The 15,997-nt window shown below is 38.1% G+C and overlaps 2 protein-coding genes across 2 annotated transcripts; both read left to right on the top strand.

Annotated features, from left to right (window-relative positions):
* Positions 1-2,200: 2,200 nt before the first annotated feature.
* mmachc (metabolism of cobalamin associated C) lies at positions 2,201-9,884 on the top strand. Its single transcript, XM_067416715.1, has 4 exons — positions 2,201-2,357; positions 2,595-2,792; positions 3,620-3,772; positions 6,721-9,884. The coding sequence occupies exons 1-4, from the start codon at positions 2,268-2,270 to the stop codon at positions 7,054-7,056; spliced, it is 777 nt and encodes a 258-aa protein (XP_067272816.1). The 5' UTR covers positions 2,201-2,267; the 3' UTR covers positions 7,057-9,884.
* Positions 9,885-10,017: 133 nt separating this feature from the next.
* On the top strand, positions 10,018-15,936 carry LOC137040904 (protein leg1a-like). Its single transcript, XM_067416714.1, has 6 exons — positions 10,018-10,355; positions 12,183-12,275; positions 12,383-12,567; positions 13,836-13,957; positions 14,207-14,445; positions 15,620-15,936. The coding sequence occupies exons 1-6, from the start codon at positions 10,061-10,063 to the stop codon at positions 15,769-15,771; spliced, it is 1,086 nt and encodes a 361-aa protein (XP_067272815.1). The 5' UTR covers positions 10,018-10,060; the 3' UTR covers positions 15,772-15,936.
* The last annotated feature ends 61 nt before the right edge of the window (positions 15,937-15,997 follow it).

Below are 15,997 nucleotides of genomic sequence, written 5' to 3'. Positions count from 1 at the left end.
GTCTTACTGGATTTATAACACTATCTTTTACAAAGTCCATATATAGGCTACATGTAATCATTCATAATTTTATCTTGACTTCATCAGGGCAAAGAGAAACTGAAAGCTTATTCTTTTGTTCGAGCAGTATTTCCATTGCGGAAACACCCTGAATAAGCATGCGGTGTTCATAATCCTGCTTTCAGAAAGTCTGCATTCAGTGTTAGAAGTAACATCAGAGGTAAGTTACCACTTTGTTTGTGTCAAAATATATAAAATACATGTACAAGAAGTCTCTTATGATCATCAAGGCTGCATTTATTTGATCAAAATACAGAAAAATAATAATTTTGTGAAATATTAATATACTTTAAAATATAATTTCTGTAATGCAAAGCTGCATTTTCATCAGGAAAACAGTTGTGCTGCTTAATATTATTTTATCACCTGTGAAACTTTTTCAGGACTCTTTGACGAGTAAAACGTTTTGTTTTTTTAAAGAAGAAAAGACACATAGAAAGAAAAGCATTTATTTAAAATATAAATATTTTGTATAACTCTACAGTTCAAAGTTTGGGGTCAGTCTTTTTTCTTTTTCTAAAATAAAATACTTTTATTCAGCAGGGATGTGTTAAATTGATAGCAATGATAGTAAAGATTTATAGATATGTGGTTCATATATGATATTTGTGATTCAGGTGCAAACATGTCTGAAGATGATGACTTGGGTCCAACTTCTCCACCATGTCTTGAGAGCTATACGGCTCCAGAGGAGGGCAAAGTCTACACGATGTATCATGGCACATCCATGAGGGCTGCGCAAAAAATTGCTAAGGATGGTTTCCGTCTGTCTGATAAAGGCATGCTCGGACGTGGCGTCTACCTCAGCCGAGATCTAGGAAAGGCCTCCAGATACCCTGTACATCTTCCTGAGAACGAGAGAGTGATTGTGAGAGTGAAGGCCAATGTTGGTAGAGTGAAGAAGATCGACCGTCAAGGTCATCCAATGCAGAAAACCTGGCATGATCATGGGTATGACGCTGCCTGGTGCCCTCCAAACTGTGGGATGGTGCCAAGCGGTCTTGAGGAAGATTGTATTTGGGATCCAAGTCAAATCGAAGTCATTGATGTAATCCGTCCAAATCAGCAAAGTGCTGGTGGAATCCTGTTCGGTTTAATCATTTTCATTTTTATTTGTATGTATTTCTACTGCTCTTCAGGATAAGAACAAAGTGGGATTAGTACAAATATTATGAATATTAGAAATAATACAAATGAAAATACTTTATTACAATAAAGTCTACATGAAAACTGCACCTATAGTACAGTCATTTTGTTACCCCTGTGCTTTAGAAATGTTTAATTTTGAGCAAACTAATAGAAATGCACTTTTGTTACTGTATACGTGTTTAGGTCTTCCTAGGTGTAGGGACTCTGTATAAGGGAAGTCTATTTAGCTCAAATTAATGATTTAATTAATTCATAGGGAATTTTGAAAGAGTTTATTTTATGACCGAGCAAATAACTCCTAGCGTTCATTTGAACGGGCCTTAACTATCAACTCTGCAGTGGATATTAATATCCACAATAGTTAAACACTATTTTAGCTAGGTTAAGAAATTACATTTGTAAGCACATAACACAAGAAAACTTATCTTTAAATACAAACAAAACTTGATTACTGATTATTGATTACTCTAACACGTAAATCTAAAGCCCTGTTTCCACCAAAACCTATATATATATTATGCACACTATAGTTCTGTATACTGTTTATTATTTATTTGCTTATTTTAATCTATTTATTTATTAATTTAAATTTATTTTATGTGTTGATTAATATATATATATAAATTTGAATATAACATGTGTTATTTATTAGTTCATTTAGTTATATCAAATTCGCATTTAATGCATTTCCATCTTATTGAACATTATTTATCAAAAATGTTTCCTGGACGGTCCCCCTAGCGCTCTCTTGAAAACGCCTTCTGTAAAACACACACAGAGAGAGAGAGAGAGAGAGAGAGAGAGAGAGAGAGAGAGAGAGAGAGAGAGAGAGAGAGAGAGAGAGAGAGAGAGAGAGAGAGAGAGAGAGAGAGAGAGAGAGAGAGAGAGAGAGAGAGAGAGAGAGAGAGAGAGAGAGAGAGAGAGAGAGAGAGAGAGAGAGAGAGAGAGAGAGAGAGAGAGAGAGAGAGAGAGAGAGAGAGAGACTCTCCCATCTCCTGTCCACTATGCGGCGCAAATGCACGCCATAAAACCCCGCAATATTTCTGAGAAGAAGAGATATGGCGATCTCCAGTGAGAGCATGGAGGATCTTTTAGGGACTTTCCGTGAGTCTTTAAAAGCGCAAGGTTTTGAAATGTATCCTTTTAAGGTAATTTGTCCTGCTCCACGAACAAAATAAAAACAAACAGGCTCGATACTGAAATTATACGATGTCTGTGATATTATAGTGGTGCATTATATAATGTGCAAGTCTATCCACTGTTCTGTTCAAACCCACATGTGCACTTACACATGTTTAGACAACTCTGTATACAGCTGTGAATGTAACCACTATAAGCTCACAGTTTCTATGTTTGTTATTCATGATATGTCTGTGTTATGGTAGGTTGGCTGGTACAATGCAGTGCTCTCTCATGGCCATCACCTCCCTTACCCAGAGGACACTCTGGCTGTGGTGGTCCTGAGCACCCCCTCCATGTTTGAGCTCTCATTCCTGCCCTTCTTACAGAGCCGGCGCTGTGAGGGCCTCAGGGACCCCATAGATCAGTGCAGCGCTCACACACTCTCATCCTCCGTCTCGCTGGTATGATTCAGGGCAGATTTCCACTGCTTCCGTTCACACTCACGTCATAACGTTACTCTTTGGTTAGATGTTTTCCTCCTGTTTTTATCTGAAGCAGGAGTTTTCAAACTGGGGTCCGGGGACCAACACCACCATCCCCTTATTATAAGTAACTAAAATAAATGTATTGATCAAAATAATCACGTTTTATTTAAATAAAGAATCAATATATTTGATTAAAATAATCTGATAAAAATAAATAAATAAAAATACATTTAACAGTACTATAATTAGTAGAAAAATACAGGGATTTTAATTTAATAGATACTAAATATTTTCCACATTTATAATATTAAAGGGAGTTCACTTTAAGCTCACAATTAAGCCATTGACTTCCATAGTATTTTTTTTTCCTACTATGGAAGTCAATGGCTCCAGTTAACGGTTTGGTTTGACATTCTTCAAAATATCTTCCCTTGTGTTCAGCTGAAGAAAGAAAAACATACAGGTTTGAAACAACTTGAGGGTGAGCAAAGGATGACAATTTTCATTTTAAAGTGAACTATCCCTTTAATTTTCCACAGTATTAATTGGGACTTGATACATGAAAATATATGGCTACAATTTATTTTTAAGGTGTTATTGTTACAGTGTAATTATGTATTTAATTACTTACGGTTTATGGTAGGATTAGGATTTGGTAGAGGGTTAGTTAATTGTAATTACGCATAATTTACTGTTATTATAATAGTGAGTACATGTAACATATGTAACAAAATATATATATTCATAGGGTGGGGATCCCGATTCAATTATCCGACCATATGTTTTAATCTGTTTTCTCTCAGTGTTTTCCCGATCAGTCCGTGGATATCAGTTATGATTATGAGATGCTGCCCAGCAGAAGACCCAAGTTTCTCGCACAGACTGCCGCCCACGTATCAGGAGCCGCGTACTACTACCAGAAATCAGACATCCTCAGTCCACCGTGGGCTGATAAGGTCAGCCAGACACTCTCATCGTGTTTATAACGCTTTATTATATCAGTCGATTAAAATGTTTACCTTTGATTTGTCAGAAAACGAAACCAGGGCTCGACATTAACGCTTGTCTGCTTGTCAGGGACAAGTGCATTTCTTGAAGGGACTAGTGAAAGAGAATTTTACTTGCCCGACGGACAAGAGTGACTGATTAAAACGGCAACGACAAAACAATAACTAACAAATCACCAAAATGCAAGAATGATTGTGCATTCATTTAGTGTAAGTGGTGATTGATAGTGGATATGGAGAATATATAATGTAATGAACTGACGGTAACAACACGCTGTTTACGCTGAAATAATTTCACATTTTATCTTGAAAAACCAACAAATAAAACTAGCAGCACTATCTATGCACTTATCTACCAACATGCACTATATGTACTTTGGCATTGTGTTGCACATAGTCTACATTTATATCATGCACACTTATTTGTGTTGAATCTGCAACAAGATCTTCCGGTGGCCTGTCTCGTCTTTGCTACTGTCTAATGTAAAGATATTATCTGCTTCCTGAAAGTCCACCGTGGGCTGATAAGGTCAGCCAGACACTCTCATCGTGTTTATTACACTTTATTATATCAGTCGATTAAAATGTTTACCTTCGATTCGCCAGAAAACTAAATGATTAGGGCTGAAACAAACAACTTCTGGTAATACACACACAGAAATAATTTCACATTTTATCTTGAAAACCAACAAATAAAATTAGCAGCACAATCTATACACTTATCTACCAACATGTACTACATAAAGTTTTGAAAAAGTTTTATAAAACGGTAATCCTTACATTTTTAGTCTTTTTTAAAATCAAAATGATAGAGATTTATCTACTCTGTGAATAATTCTAGATGTCAAACTAGGTCAGTTCATAACTATGGTAAACATATTAAACACTACAAGTGAGTACTGAGAATCTCTCCACAGCTTCCTGTAATAATGTAAAGTGTTTGGCATTGTGTTGCACATAGTCTATATTTATATCATGCACACTTATTGGTGTTGAACCTGCAACAAGATCTTCCGGTGGCCCCTCTCGATCTATGCTAATGTCTAATGTAAAGATATTATCTGCCTCCTGAAAGTCCACCGTGGGCTGATAAGGTCAGCCAGACACTCTCGTCGTCTTTATTACACTTTATTATATCAGTCGATTAAAATGTTTACCTTTGAAAACTAAATGATTAGGGCTGTGACAGGCTTATGAAACAAACTATTACTTCTGGTAATACACACAAACTGAAATAATTTCACATTTTATCTTGAAAACCAACAAATAAAAATTAGCAGCAATATCTACGCACGTATCTAACAACATGTACTACATAAAGTTTTGAAAAAGTTTTATAAAACGGTTAGTATTATTTTTTTAAATCAAAATGATAGAGATTTATCTACTGTGTGAATAATTCTAGATGTCAAACTAGATCAGTTTATAACTATGGTAAACATATTAAACACTACAAGTGAGTACTGAGAATCTCTCCACAGCTTCCTGTAATAATGTAAAGTGTTTGGCATTGTGTTGCACATAGTCTATATTTATATCATGCACACTTATTGGTGTTGAACCTGCAACAAGATCTTCCAGTGGCCCCTCTCGGTTTATGCTAAGGTCTAATGTAAAGATATTATCTGCCTCCTGAAAGTCCACCGTGGGCTGATAAGGTCAGCCAGACACTCTCGTCGTCTTTATTACACTTTATTATATCAGTCGATTAAAATGTTTACCTTTGATTCGTCAGAAAACTAAATGATTAGGGCTGAAACAAACAACTTCTGGCAATACACACGCTGAAATAATGTCACATTTTATCTTGAAAACCAACAAATAAAATTAGCAGCACAATCTATACACTTATCTACCATAAGACATAATGGGAGACATAATCCCTCTATCCATGTAAAGCACTTTGAATTGCCATTGTGTATGAAATGTGCTATATAAATAAACTTGCCTTGCCTTGCCTTACCAACATGTACTACATAAAGTTTTGAAAAAGTTTTATAAAACGGTAATCCTTACATTTTTAGTCTTTTTTAAAATCAAAATGATAGAGATTTATCTACTGTGTGAATAATTCTAGATGTCAAACTAGGTCAGTTCATAACTATGGTAAACATATTAAACACTACAAGTGAGTACTGAGAATCTCTCCACAGCTTCCTGTAATAATGTAAAGTGTTTGGCATTGTGTTGCACATAGTCTACATTTATATCATGCACACTTATTTGTGTTGAACCTGCAACAAGATCTTCCAGTGGCCCGTCTCGTCTATGCTACTGTCTAATGTAAAGATATTATCTGCCTCCTGAAAGTCCACCGTGGACTGATAAGGTCAGCCAGACACTCTCATCGTGTTTATTACACTTTATTATATCAGTCGATTAAAATGTTTACCTTCGATTCGTCAGAAAACTAAATGATTAGGGCTGAAACTAACAACTTCTGGTAATACACACGCTGAAATAATGTCACATTTTATCTTGAAAACCAACAAATAAAACTAGCAGCACAATCTTTACACTTATCTACCAACATGTACTACATAAAGTTTTGAAAAAGTTTTATAAAACGGTAATCCTTACATTTTTAGTCTTTTTTAAAATCAAAATGATAGAGATTTATCTATTCTGTGAATAATTCTAGATGTCAAACTAGATCTGTTCATAACTATGGTAAACATATTAAACACTACACGTGAGTACTGAGAATCTCTCCACGTCTTCCTGTAATAATGTAAAGTGTTTGGCATTGTGTTGCACATAGTCTATATTTATATCATGCACACTTATTGGTGTTGAACCTACAACAAGCTCTTCCAGTGGCCCCTCTCGGTTTATGCTAATGTCGAATGTAAAGACATTGTCTGCTTCCTGAAATAGTTTCTCCTTACTCTACACAGAAGATGTTTGGAGTCTGTATACACCCCAAGCTGGGAGGCTGGTTTGCTATACGAGCCCTGCTGGTCTTTAAGGATGTGCGAGTGGGAGCAGATCTCCAGCAGAAGGATCCTCCGGACTGTGTGAGCGCTCAGGAGGATCGGATCGAACTTCTGGAGAGGTTTAACTTCCGCTGGCAGGACTGGAGCTACAGAGACATCGTTCCCACAGAGGAGAGGTACTCCGATCAGCAGAGAGAGTATTTCATTACTCCTCCAGGACAGCGGGGGGCGCTGCTGAGACACTGGGGCTTTCTGACGGACACTGAGACGCAGAGCTCCACAAACAAACAGGGCTGAGAGCTTGTTCATGGAATTAAATAGGCTAAATAAAGACAATTTTCTTGCAGTTTCATCTCACGATTCTTACTATGTTTCTCAGTTTGTATTTGCAATTTGGATTACATAACTTGAATTTGCAAGTTTATATCTTAAAACTCAGCCTTTTATGTTAGAATTGTGAGATGATAACTCACAATTACCTTTTTTTTTAAAAATCTATTTAGTGGCAGAAATGAGCTTTAAAGGGATAGTTCAACCAAAAATGAGCCTGTGATGTTTATCCGCTGACCCCCAGGGCGTCCGAGATGTAGGTGTGTTTGTTTCTTCAGGAGAACACAAATGAAGATTTTTAACCTTTGCTTGTATAATGCATGTCAATGGGGTGTAATTAGAATTAGCAGATAAACATCACATTTTCTTTTTTTGGTGAACTATACCTTTAATATGCTTATTTTGCATTGAATTCTTTGTATTAAGGTATTGTGAACATGAACAGTATTTTTTCTGCAATCGGTATGCCATTAGAAAATATGCCAATTTGTGAAATATGTACTATATGAGAAAATTTAAGAGAATTTATAATTTGTTTGTTTGATTTTAATTTAATAAAACAAAGATAATTAGGGGTGCGTATTCTATCATGGGAAAGTAGAGCGTGACATGCCTTTTTTATTATTTTATTAATTTAATTGGATTTTATTGTATTTGCTTGGCACAAGTCAACAGCACAAAACTTGATTCTTTTCCACCCTCATTCGGTTTCGCTTCTACTATTTTTTTGAGGTCTGAAACGTATGGTATTTATTATAGTAAAATGGCCAACGAGAGTTTGATTCCTCATGTCATGACCAGTGTCTCTTAATGACTCTCACACAGCAAAAATAGCTTTGTTAAAGAGACCATGAACTGCATTTCTTTTTCCCGATAATGTTCTCTGAAGTCCTCATATAATGTTATCAAGATTTTTACATCAAAAAAACATTCTAATTTAGAAGTAATAAACTATTTTCTGACCCTCTCTTTCGAACACTCAGTTTTGATGGCGGTGCCTTATTCAAGACTCAGAAGTCAACGTCCACTGCTGTGATTGGGTAACAGTTGTGCATATTTGTTTCAAAATTGTTTTGAAAACTTCCATCATCATCATCATCCGCTTATCTGGGGCCAGGTCCAGGGGGCAACAGTCTAAGCAGAGACACCCAAACTTCCCTCTCCCTATACACTTCCTCCAGCTCTTCCGGGGTAATACCGAGGTGTTCCCAGGCCATCCGGGAGACATAATCCCTCCAGCATGTCTTTTCCAGGGTCTCCTCCCCGGGAAGGCGTCCGAAATAAATGCCAGATGGATGGAAAACAAACAATGGGCAAAGAGGTGGGATGTGGGTGGTGCTGAGGTGACGCAATGACTAACAGACAGTGGATAAATGGCTATCCACCTGTCACTCAAAGTGGCCACGCCCTTAATTATGCAGAACTTTAAGGCTTCACATAATGTAAACGAATGAGTTATACAAAAATTCACCCCCTCACAGTTGTCATGAGGGGCAGAATTAGCCGTATAGACCAAATCCACAATTTGTACCAGGCTGTAAACATGTTTTTTTCTGCTGTAAAGTTGGGCATTTTAACATGAGGCTCAATGAGATTCTGCTCCTTCTGGAGCCGGTTTTGCAGTTTGCAATTGCAGTTTTAGTTACTTTCGTATTGGCTTTAACAGAAACTGGAGGAGGTTGCCGCTTGGTTTTAATGCATTTTAATACTAAAACTTTAAGTCGTGTAAGGTGATATGTTTTCAACAGACATACATTTTTTGTATTGCTTCTGACCTAATGTTCAATGTATCTTTTCCGTCACCAAGTATACAGACCCTGACAAACGAAGGCAAAGGTTGCAAATGATTTTTTTTGAACCTCTCAATACAACATGCCCCTAAAATGTCCTCAGTGACACCGGTGGAAACAGACTTGAACCCGTTATATCACACATGTACTCTGGTTAGCAGGTGACTGTCCAAATATGCCAGATAACACTGACCATATTGCATCAAGGTAAACGTTACACAAGCTGCTCTCAACTAATACATTATGTAAGAAATTGATTTTATTTTCCTATAAACAAGATATAGTTAGACTATATAATAGTACAGTAAATAAACATTGTATTTACCCCAAAAGGTGTAACATGTCTGTCCTGTCTTGTGTAGCACATGGGTGTTTTGTAATTTTGGCCATGTGTTCTTCATGTCTCTCTCTGATCCCTCCCCCTTGTTATCTGATTAGTTTTTATTTCTCCCACCTGTTCCCTCCTGGGGCCTATTGCCCAAAAGGATAAGGGATTAAGCGGGATATCTTGGTGATCCTGGCTCAATTTATCCACTAATATACAGTTTTCTTTCATTATCGTTATTGCTCTTGGTGTGAGTGTGCCTTCAGAGTACGTTTACACGACAGCAGTGTACTAAATTTTGCATACAGACGACAAGATTACCAAGATATCCCGGCTTAATCCCTTATCCTAGTTTTGTGCAATAGGCCCCCGATTTGGTTCCCTTTATATTGTCTCCTTGAGTCTTGGTCAGTATGTTGTCTAATGTCTCCCTTCCCTGTGATCCACTGGTATATATGTTTTGATTAAGAATATGTTTTCCACCTTGTGTGTTTTTGTATTATGTTGCTTTATAATAAATTTGATCCCTTCCTGCACTTGAGTCCTTACCTTAGTTTTCTAAAAGTTAAATGTAACAAAAGGGTTCATGTTGCCCAGAAAACAGTACAATGTGCGTACCAGATCTGGGCAGACACTGTTGCTATCTTGGTAGGGCCATGTATTGAGAAAATTAAGCATAAAATGTTCATCAAAGTGGACAATTTCTGAAAAGTGTCTCTATTGTATGCATCGACCCCCACACACACTTATTTGGTTCTGTCTCCATTTGGGACCAAAGTCCTTTGTTGGCTTTTAGATAAAAGCTGGCCCCTGTGCTGACCACACTTCGGCAGTCCTGCTAGATTTCCAACTAGACATGGGTTTCATCAGAACTGTGGGTGCTGTAGTCGTGTTGGCTGTGCTCAGCCAGGCAGCAATAGTTACTGAAAATGGACTTCCTATTCAGTGGGAGAAAGCCCCAAGCGAGCTCTCCCAGCTGCCCACAGTCGACGGGGTGGTCCAGATAAACCCATGGGACTACTTGCAGAGGATGGCTTTGTACAAGCTGCTGATTAACTCTACGTATCCCTACATGAGCTCCATGGGCCCTGGAGAAAAGGAGAATCCTCTGTGGAGTCTTCCTCTGCAGCTGGGCTGGAAACTCAAATCAGGTGTGAGCTAAAACATTAAATGGTGGTTTAATTCTGAAAGGTTTCTGTGATGGTTAGGGGATGAAAAATATTACTAGCTCTGTATTAAAAGTAATACATTGTAGATGTGTGTGGATAGTTAAAATACATGTGAAAAGGAGGAGTAAAAAGCCTTGCATATATGTCACCCTGGTGCACAAAACCAGCCAACAATACATTGTATGGGTCAAAATAATCAATTTTCCTTTTATGCAAAAAAACATTAGGATATTAATTAAAGATCATGTTCCATGACGATATTTTATAAATGTCCTACCGTAAATATATAAAAATATGTATTATAAGTAGTAATATGCATTGCTAAGGACTTTATTTGGAAATCTTTAAAGGAGATTTTCTTAATATTTAGATTTTTGTGCACCCTCAGATTCCAGATAGTCAAATAGCTGAATCTTGACCAAATATTGTCATATCCCAACAAACCATACATCAATGGAAAGCATATTTCTTTCAGCTTTCAGATATATATATAATAATTCATTACATTTATATAGCGCTTTTCTAGACACCCAAAGCGCTTTGATATATATATCAGCTGTACAAAAAATTGACCCTTATGATTGGTTTTGTGGTCCAGGGTCACATATACTTTACATATGCAAATATGAATGCATATGGACAAAAGTATTGGGACACAGCTTCTAATAATTGAATTCAAGTGTTTCCTAGATGGCCGAATCGGGTACATGTGGATTCAACGCGTACCAGATGTGGGCCGGATCTGAGCCGACACTATGTTGCTGTCTGGGATCAATCAGCCATGCAGTCTGAGTTTACAAACATTTGTTCTCAGTGAATTCATGGTACTGTGAAGTGGTGTTATTGGAAAGTGGAAGAGTTTAGGACCAGCAGCAACTCGTAAAGTCATAGAGCAGGATAACCGAGTGCATAAATCATGGCATATGGTGAGTAAATCACCAACGTCTGCTGATTCCACAGCTCCAAACTTCGACTGACAATAGCAACACAACATTTGTGGCGAGTGTCGTGAGTGGAGCGGAGTGGATTTCCATGGCCAAACAGTTGCATGCAATTTAAACAGCAATGTCATTACAGTCCCTGTTGGTGTAATGGTCAGGTGTCCCAATACTTCTGTCCATATATTGTCCCAGACAGCAACATAATGTCGGCACAGATCTGGGCCACATCTGGAATCCACATGTACCAGATGTGGGCCGGAAATGGGCCGACACTATCTTGCTGTCTGGCAGTGTTGGGTAAGTTACTCTAAAAAAGTAATGAATTACTAGGTACTAAGTACATCTTCAATAGCGTAAATAGATTACTTTTCAAATTACTCTCTCCAAAATGAATGTAATTACTTATTACTAATTACTTTCTAAATCCTATCTCAACCTCGAGTAAAGCCATTCAAGGATAGACATGAAACAGCTCTTTTAATTCAAATACAAAATATAAAACTACATTAATTATTCTTATTAACTGACCAAAGTTTTACACGTGAGAAGGATAGATAGAAACATGCATTTTAAAGCTTTGATATTAATTTCACTATTGTATTATGTATAATTGTTCTACAGTCTATACACTGTATTCAATTTCATGTGAAGTAACTGTAATTAAATTACACAAAAACTAAGAGTAATCCCTTACTTTACTTTTTCAAGGGAAAAGTAATTAAATTACAGTAACTAGTTATACCAAACACTGCTGTCTGGGTACGGGCTTGCACTGATGAAATGTCAAGTCAGGTCAAGAAATTCTGCTTAATGTTATAATAAAACTAATATAATAAAATAATGCTTTGGTTGTCACTTTGCATCTTAGGTCGGTTGACTGACCCAAGCCCTGGCAGTGCTAGCACTTGTGGACTGGAAAGTTCAGAGCCGGTTTGCATCTCTCCTCAGAGCTGGTATGCATGTAAGTGCAGCTCTACATTTACACCACTAGATGAACATAAAGTCAAAGCTAGCTGTTCTAAATCCCGTCCTGTGCTTTCTCATTGTTTCCCTTTCACTCTCTTGCAGGTATAAACTACTACCTGTCTGTGCTTCCGTTCCTGGCAGCAGTTCACACAGGTGTGATTGGGAAGGGTGGGGTTCAGGTGCACATTCAGGTTCCAGCGGAGGCGGCTCAAGATTACTGCTCCAGCTACACCGACTGTTCCACCAAACACCCTGATGCCATGTCCAAATGGCAAACATTTTTCCAGGTGTCATTGATCAGCTCCTGTCACTCTCTCTCTGGATGCACATAAATATTCACATTCATTCGTTAGGCAGATGCTTTTTTCCAAAGTGACTTAACAGACTGCAAAACAGTGTCAGCCCAGATCTGGCCCAGAATGTGGATTCCATTCGTACCAGATGTGGGCCGGACCTGGGCCAAAAGTAGATTCGGACACACCCTGAGTGCACCTGTTGCGTGGGCTTCAGACCATGAGCTCAGATGGTTAAAATAGGGCCGAAGCTCACGGCGCAGGGCGTGTCCGAATCCACTTTAAAAGCCAATTGCGCTTACGCATTGAATTGAAAGACTAAACGCTTCTCCTGAGAGGAATCCTTTTATTGTTAATATTTAATAATGTGTGTGTGCTGCTGTGCATCCCTGTGTGTCTAATAACCAGAGTGTGTGTGTGTGTGTGTGTGTGTGTTGTGCACCACCTATAGGCTCATATTACTTACACACCCTTTAAATAACACAGAAATACTGCACTATTGACTTTAGAGCAGGCGTGTGTTGGTCAATGGTCAGTGGTTTTCAGTTCCTCACAATAGCAACGCTCCAACAATGCTCCTGAACACACCTGGTTTAGACCAGAGTCAGACGCCCATGGGGGAACACACACACACACACACACACACACACTCTGATGGGTGAAGCCAGTGCATTTTATATTTAAACAACGAGGAGCTGGACGTGAGCATGAGAACTGCGTCTGACTGAAACTAGCAAAACACACTTGCGTCGCGCCTGCTGCCACATTGTGCCTAGAGTATGATAGAGCCCATAGACACTGTACTGTAACAAACACTACAAACTAAGCACAATACAATGTTAAGCAGTAACAGCAATTATCATGCATGCACAAATGGAATATTTGTAGTTAAAAAAGCACAATATCTATACATAATTGGGGCCAAACATATGTGACCACATTGTAAGTAAATAAAAAATCAATATAAAGAGATCAAATTAAGACTATTTCTATTCTAAGACTATTTTTCACTATTTCTACCCAGACAGCAACATGGTGTCGGCCCACATCTGGTACACGGGGAATCCATGCATACCAGATCTGGTATGGGCCGACATTATATTGCTATCTGGGTAGGTAACTAACTTGATGTAAGCCAATTTTTCGATACTGACCATGTTAGAGTCTTCTTACAAATGGGTGTTCAAACAGGTAACAGCAGCTCAGGCACATTTCTTCCGTTAAGTGCAAGGACTAACCCTCTTTTTGGTGTTTCTTTGTAGTCTCTGCCGCAGATCAGTGAATCTGAGGACACTGATTTTAACAAGAAGGATCAGATTCTGGGACTGATGTGGGCAGCAGAGGAGGAGTCTCTACAAACCGCCTCCACTGCCTGCAGTGAAAGGTCCATATATGCTTCATAACACAGTCAAACTTCTACACATTATGCCATTTCCTAGACAGAAACATAGTGTCGGCCCAGATCCGGCCCACATCCGGTACATGTGGAATCCAGATGTTGGCCGGATCTGGGCAGACACAATGTTGCTGTCTGGGATGCCATTTCCCTCAACCAAATATTTGTTGATACTCTGCAGCTTCAGTTTGGCAGGTGCCTTCGGCTTAAACTAAACCAGTTATATGATTGCTGCAGGCAGAAGTTATACTCCTCTCCCGAGGTTGGGTTTGGAATAAGCTGGCTCCGCTCGGCTGCGTATGTAGCAGCTACTAATTTCCACGGCAGCATTGAGAAGTCAGAGAAGTTCATGGTTCCTTTGCCGAGCCGGGTGCTGCAGGAGTCTGATAGCCCGCCCAACATCGCCGATCTCAGCACCGAGGAGAACCACACACTCTACATTTTCAGCTGGATGAACAGTGTGAATCAACTGCTTGGTAAGAATATCAGAGGAATGGAGAAAGGTTATACAGCGGGAGTCCAAACGTCTGTGACCACTAGGGAAAATGCTTTTGTATTTAGTGTAATACTTTCTGATTTATCAAAACTAATTTTATAACATAACTTGAATCTGAGAATGTCTAGAATTCAACTTTAAAGGATAATTCACCCCAGAAAATCTGTCATTGTTTACTCACCTTTTCATTCTGAAAAATGTCTGTGTTTTTTTGTTCATGCAATGAAAGTATATCAAAACATCGACATCGAATATTAAGGGTGAGTAAATCATACCACAATTTAAATTTTGGGGTGAATTAAATCCTGATGATCATGTTCTCCAGGATTATCTGAGGTTATCCAAAGAGCATTTTGAGCTTCAGCCAGGGTTATTATCGTTAATTAAATCTAAGATTATTAGAAGTGTTTCTGTTAGCTGAAATAAAATATAAATATTAGTTGGAAAATTTAAAAAATAATGAGATGTTGCCTTGGCAATAAACTGAAATAAATAAAGTAATAAAATGATAAAAGCACAACATGACTAAAAAAAAACCTAAATTAAAAAATTAAAATTAAAAATATAAGCGAATTCAAAATATTAATAAAACGCTCAAATAACACTGGCTTCAATGGAATAAGACAATCTGGCCATCAAAGTCACATGATCAGGGTTACCCATTCACTTTCATTTCATCAGTCACCTAGAAATAGATCAGAATATCTCATTTTCATAAATGTCCATTTTAATGTTTAAATTAGATTTTGTAGATGGTCACTGTGGTCTCAGACATTTTTACCATACAACATATTCTAGTGGCTCAATAAGTTGATGGATTAATAAAAAACTAAACCGTAAATAGTAGCAATGCAAAGTTTTTTGTGTTTTTTGGTGAGATACAGTTTCACATAATTACATGATCCCATGTTGCACAAAGAGTTTTTTGTTGTTGTTGTTTTTGCTTGCATTATAGCATCCCAGACAGCAACATAGTGTCGGCCCAGATCCAGGCCACATCTGTGGAATCCACACATACCAGATGTGGGCCGGATATGTATGTTGCTGTCTGGGACACTCGTTGAAAATTTTTAACCAATACAAATGAAAACATCTGTGATTAACTCCAATTTCTGTCTAGTTGATTTAAGAGCATTATTTTGTGTTTTGAACAGGCGGTACCCTGGTGAATCTCTGGCGTAAAGCTATGTGTTCAGCTCAGGCTCGGGAGAAAGGTCAGGCCCTTCTCCATGACCTCATCCTCGACCCCAAGTTCCCTGGTCTCAGTCTGATGTCAATCCTGTCCGAGATGGCCAACAGCTGCTGACGTCTCCAACGGATTTAAGAACTGGTTAAAAAATGACCTGTTTATTTATCTGCAGGCGTTTATGTGGCCACAACAGCGCTTCATCCCAGATATTCTAACATCACAACTAGTGTAAACATACGCCATACACTCATTCATCTCAAAATAATAAAAAAATCAAACACTGCTCCTTTCCATCTCATTTATTCACAGTAAGCCAGACAAAACACACAAAAAGAACCTCCAC

Source organism: Pseudorasbora parva, chromosome 15 (assembly GCF_024679245.1).
Source record: "Pseudorasbora parva isolate DD20220531a chromosome 15, ASM2467924v1, whole genome shotgun sequence".
In the NCBI taxonomy this organism is placed as follows: Eukaryota; Metazoa; Chordata; class Actinopteri; order Cypriniformes; family Gobionidae; genus Pseudorasbora; species Pseudorasbora parva.
Note: the sequence above shows the minus strand (reverse complement) of the source record. Positions and strands in the feature narration are given on the sequence as shown.

What these genes read in the sequence shown, in the direction of transcription:
- mmachc (XM_067416715.1), top strand. Translation starts at nt 2,268, where the DNA reads ATGGCGATCTCCAGTGAGAGCATGGAGGATCTTTTAGGGACTTTCCGT. An exon ending in TTGAAATGTATCCTTTTAAG is followed by an intron (nt 2,358 to 2,594) that starts GTAATTTGTCCT and finishes GTGTTATGGTAG; the next exon opens with GTTGGCTGGTACAATGCAGT. An exon ending in TCTCATCCTCCGTCTCGCTG is followed by an intron (nt 2,793 to 3,619) that starts GTATGATTCAGG and finishes GTTTTCTCTCAG; the next exon opens with TGTTTTCCCGATCAGTCCGT.
- LOC137040904 (XM_067416714.1), top strand. Translation starts at nt 10,061, where the DNA reads ATGGGTTTCATCAGAACTGTGGGTGCTGTAGTCGTGTTGGCTGTGCTC. An exon ending in TCCTCAGAGCTGGTATGCAT is followed by an intron (nt 12,276 to 12,382) that starts GTAAGTGCAGCT and finishes ACTCTCTTGCAG; the next exon opens with GTATAAACTACTACCTGTCT. An exon ending in AATGGCAAACATTTTTCCAG is followed by an intron (nt 12,568 to 13,835) that starts GTGTCATTGATC and finishes GTTTCTTTGTAG; the next exon opens with TCTCTGCCGCAGATCAGTGA.